We start from the raw sequence: 5000 nt of genomic DNA, 5'->3' as shown, positions 1-5000 counted from the left end.
TGATACCTTCATTGCGTGTCGGAAGAAAAGATTGGTATCAAGTGGAAGGCTTTTACGTGTGCTACATTGAAATATTAGAAAGATAATGTGAGCTCCATCGAAGGCTTGAGCGAACGGCGGAGATGCATAATACCGGATGTCGTTAAGAGTCAATCCGTGTGGTTGCGTATGTCTCCCTTGTTGGTTCGAATTAGTTATATATTCCTTCGTTCAACATAGGAAATGAAAGAAAAGTAAGTTAAATCCGAAATCCACGTTTGTGCGATCGCTTTTAAATGCTAGACTCAAAAATGCTTGATCACAAGTGCCACTTGTTGCCTCATAAACTAGCGTAATTTGATAAAATCTTTGACTCAAAAAAGTATAAGGAAATGAGGATCCTTCTTGGTCCTTCTCCGCTAATATATCGTTTCACCATGGATCTTTATGAGTGAAGTCCACATTAGGAAAGACCTGTTATCAATAACTGTAAAAATAACGTTACTCTTGACCGCTCTTTGGGTCAGTGTTCACGTTGAAAAACAATGGCATTTTGAATAATCAAAATAAATGAGTTTTCGATTTGACGAGTGTCAAATTTATACACACCTTATCATGGTTAGACATATACTTTTACAGAAATGTTTTTACAGAAATGTTTTTAGAGAAATGTTTTTTAACTTATAAATACTATGAAAACAACATTTCTCTGCTGGGAAAGAAAAAAAAATACTGATTTTAACCTTTTTTGGGGGGCTTTTAGATAAACATTTTCAATTTAAGCATCGGTCTAATGTTTATGACATGTCACACGTCTTTTAACGTAACTTGAACGAGGAGAGGAAAACTCCAAATGATTAAGTTAACTGATCAACAGATGCAATAGCAAAAGAGGTAAATTGAAGTAATCTGAATAAACTCTTACCATCAGGGAGAGGCAAAGGAAGACTCCAAAAGGGACTCAATAAAGCAAAGAAACAAAAAAGAAGCAAAGTCTTGGATGCCATGTCTTGTTACGTTTTGTCTCAACTTCAGTAGCTAGTTCTTCAACGATGCTGAGGCTTGAAGTGACAATTCCTGTAGGTTTCTTCTGCAATTTATAGGTTTTGAAATAATAGAGTCATTCATGATCATAACCTCAATGATATCCTCTGAATATCACGCTTTTGCGTAGTGTAAATTGTTAAGGAAACGCAACAATAGAGAAACTCGAGTGAGGCCGAAATCAGCAGTATCACTTATCGCCCGCAAAAGCGTGCTATTTTTGATACCCTGGTTCTTTCCCAAGAGTTAGGGGTTTTATTTGGCGTTCTTGTGGAAACGTTTGTCACATTTTCACATCAAGTTAGCAATTGTCATTGCACTTTCTTGTTGTCAGCCCATTTATTTGCAGCCCATCTCCACTTTACCGTTTCAAAGCAAAATGCAAACCATAGTATTGGACCCACTCTCTGGGCTAAAAATGGAAACTCTAAAATCTAAAATAATTTCTCTCTCTTTATGTACTTCAGGGATGTTTTCCCTTAGTAATATTATGGAATTTTTTTAATGGTTACCTGGGTAATTTTAAAACAAATCCGTGTAAATTCTGAAAATACACGCCCTTGAGGTTACGCGTATGTTTAAACGTTTATTCCTTTAAGGTGGCGCTCTTAAGTTGCTTTGCACTTAGAGGGAGCAAACATAATTAAATAAAGTTTAAAGTAACAGTTAATCGTATATAGAATATGGCTATATATTTTTAAGTTTTTTCTCCTTAATTTTGAAGTGATTAATAACTCTTACACTACACGATAAAAATATTTTATTAAAACAATACTACCTACATTATTTTTTTGGTAAATTTGCTGTTATTGAGGCCACTTTAAAATTAAATTGATGCTGAAATGATTTCGTCAAGTTTTAGGGGCGTATATTCCAATATTCGGCTTCGAACAATTACAAATGCTTTCTTTACGGAAGCTGAAGTCTGGCTTTGCCTCAGTAATTTAAAAAAGTTGCTAGTCACCCACCCGTCTTTCAGCGACTCTTGAAATTGTATGACTGAGAGGAAAAGCGAAAAAATTCACATAAGGCACTTGAGCTTATCTCACTCATAGCAGTTCACCACTAAGCAAGCGAGCATAAAAGTGTTACTTGTTGAAAATATCTTTTTTTGTATCGTGGGCTTCCAAGTTACAGTATTACTGACGTAAAGAATGCCATTCTTCTCAAGACTTACCAAACTAAGAGTATACAATATTTTCCAAAGGCGGATCGAGAACCTCATTACGTACACAGTGAGCAAGCCAGACACTCAGTCCTGATTGTCCCATATCGCGTGTCATGTGGTGAAATCACCATTTCCACCCACCTTTCTAAAAAATATTGCTAACTGAGAGGAATTTAAATATTACCGCCTATTGCAAGCTGTAAAATAAATTATATAAGGCAAACGAACGATTACGACTTGTTTTAAGCAATATATTACTGTATTTTTTTTTTAACAAAGACGACAAAACAGCAAACCCCTCCATATATATCCAGGAAGTTTTTTTCTTTCCATGAAAGTCTAGAATCATATCTTGCTAAAATCGTTTGAGTTTTGACCTGTAATAAATATATATGTGACCGTCCTGATACTATATTAATTACTAATTGCAGGAGTACTTATCTGAAATTACCAGGTCATCCTATGGTGTCTTTGCAGCTTATTACCAAACACGAGTTTTGTAGTAGGAAACCACGTATCCAGAACTTGTAAGGAAAAAAAAGTTACTCCTTGTGATTTGCCAAGCGGGCTAAACCACAATATTGTAACAGTGGAAACGAGTACGTTTTAACAATAAATTATTGTTTTCTACTGGTTCCGTTCTATGAAACTGCAGCACAATAGCTGTTATTTTGCGTTGTTGCGGGCTGTTCAGCATTAGAAGTAAAGAATACCACGTACTTATAATCTTAGATGATCTTTTCGTAACTGTTATTGTCACCCTTGGTTAATGAATTTAATGTCTAGGACAGCGACGTCGGCGAACTTTGCGCGATGCGCCTTCCTCGATCATTCAACGCGCTGACATCGTACAATGTAGGCGATGTGTCCGAAAATAATTAGTACGAGAGGTTTGTGAGTAAAATTAGAGAAATGAAACGTTAACAATTCTATGCTCTCTTTATATTGAAAACCTCGAATTTGGCCATCTTACGTCGTCGTCACAGTATGCGTAATAACTTTATGCTAAAATACTTGATTGATGTTATCGTTTTGTGGCATTGCCGTTACCATAGTCATTTTTTTAACACCCTTTACTCCTTAGCGGCAAGAAAACATGGCAGTGGATGCGGAAGGGAGACCTCAAGGGATGTACAGAAGCATTGATTTGCAGCACACAAAGTTATAACTTTGCTCTATCATAAGTCTTTCGCGATTATTCCATCTCGTTCATGTCCTACAACGTGGGCGAAGTATTCTAAAACCAAATCGTTACGAGCAGTTTCAAAGTGAAAATAGAGAATGTTAGATTCTCTATTGCATGGGAATTATGTAAGAGACATGATGGGAGTGGAATGGGAGAAAACATGGCAGTGGATGCGGAAGGGAGATCTCAAGGAATGTACAAAAGCATTGATTTGCAGCACACATGAATAAGCCTTAAGAACTAACTATATCAAGTTCCACATAAATAAAAGTACAGGGCTGTCAACCCCCAAAGTCTTCAAATATTGAGAACTCATAAGGATGGGATGATAAAAGAATTCACAACGCTTGTGACGCCCTTTGTGATTTCGTCATATTACGTCTTTTACGTACACTGGCACACAACGCGCGAAAAATATGTCATTAGCATTGCAACGTTTGACTTGATTTGATTATTTCGGAACAATCACATTATCGCTCAAATTACAATCCGTTAATAGCAACACTTCCAAGAGTTATTATTGATTAACAAAAAAGCAATTGCAAGTATTGCATGCGCTGTAGTCTCTTTAACAGATGGATAGAATACAGTGTGAACATATTCAAGTCGAGATAGTACAAGGCTCTAGGCCAAATGCTTTCTAAGGAGAAAGGCGTAAAGTTATTGATCTTCCTTAGCCTGGCGAGCGTCCCACTGCAAGATGATGCAATGCTCTTGACGTGCTCATCCCAGCAGATTAAGCGCAATGTGAAAGTCGATTCTCTCTAAAAATGACAAACTCCGGCGTTTAATCAGGAGATTAAAGATACGGGAGATACCGGAGATACGGGAGATACGGGAGATACGGTCCAAAACTGGAGTCTCCCGGATTATCCAGAAGAGAAAGGGTGTCATACAATATAATAAATACTTAATTGACCGCTCCTCATAAGGGCTTTTCAGGGCCAATGAAGCGCAATTAACGAAACGACAGAACAGAACAACAACGACTGTTAAGAATCCCACCTGGCTGGAAGCAAACCAGTTGGCTATTTACAAATGCAGCTGGGAAATTGATCCAGGTACTACCAGGAACAAATTTAACGAGTGGTCAGAGCGGGTCTTGAACCCGGGAAGTGCGGATCTCAAGGCAAGCGCCCTAACCACTGGGCCATATTGCCTCGACTAAAGATTAACTGTCAAAAGGAAAATTAAATGTTGTGAAAGAGATTACTTTGCATGTATTTCAGTTTTAGTTGTTGCTATTGTTTGCAAAACTTGTTTGTTTACTGCTGTCAGTTCAGAGGTGTTTGATCACTGTAAACTGCATACATTAATGGCGATTAAATGTACTTTATGCAGAAGCATAATTAATTCCATATACACTATTTTGCTTTCTGGGGTTAGAAACGGGGGCTCCTCTTTTAGGCTTGGCTAAATCTATATACTATGATGTTAATTCACAATAGGAATTGTCCTTGTTTTACGATGGATTCAACGCGTTGAAAATCAGCTGATGTCATTCGACGTCGATAGGGAGTTTAAAGAGAGTTTAAAAACGGCTATGGAAATACGATCGTGCTGCACATGCGCCACACATTTCAACACAAGTTACTCTGCATGACGTAGACGTAAAATTGCAAA

At 37.4% G+C, this 5000-nt stretch overlaps 1 protein-coding gene across 1 annotated transcript in view; it reads right to left on the bottom strand.

Annotated features, from left to right (window-relative positions):
• LOC138050496 (prothymosin alpha-A-like) overlaps positions 1–1115 on the bottom strand; it is a 4775-nt gene extending 3660 nt beyond the window's left edge. The window contains exon 1 of the mRNA XM_068896819.1: positions 905–1115. Within this exon, the coding sequence (XP_068752920.1) occupies positions 905–986 (82 nt within the window). The 5' untranslated portion in view covers positions 987–1115. The remainder of the gene's footprint in view (positions 1–904) is intronic.
• Positions 1116–5000: the final 3885 nt, after the last annotated feature.

This window comes from Montipora capricornis, chromosome 6 (assembly GCF_036669925.1).
Source record: "Montipora capricornis isolate CH-2021 chromosome 6, ASM3666992v2, whole genome shotgun sequence".
NCBI classification, from domain to species: Eukaryota; Metazoa; Cnidaria; class Anthozoa; order Scleractinia; family Acroporidae; genus Montipora; species Montipora capricornis.
The sequence above is the reverse complement of the archived record's forward strand: the minus strand, read 5'-3'. Positions and strand labels throughout refer to the sequence as shown.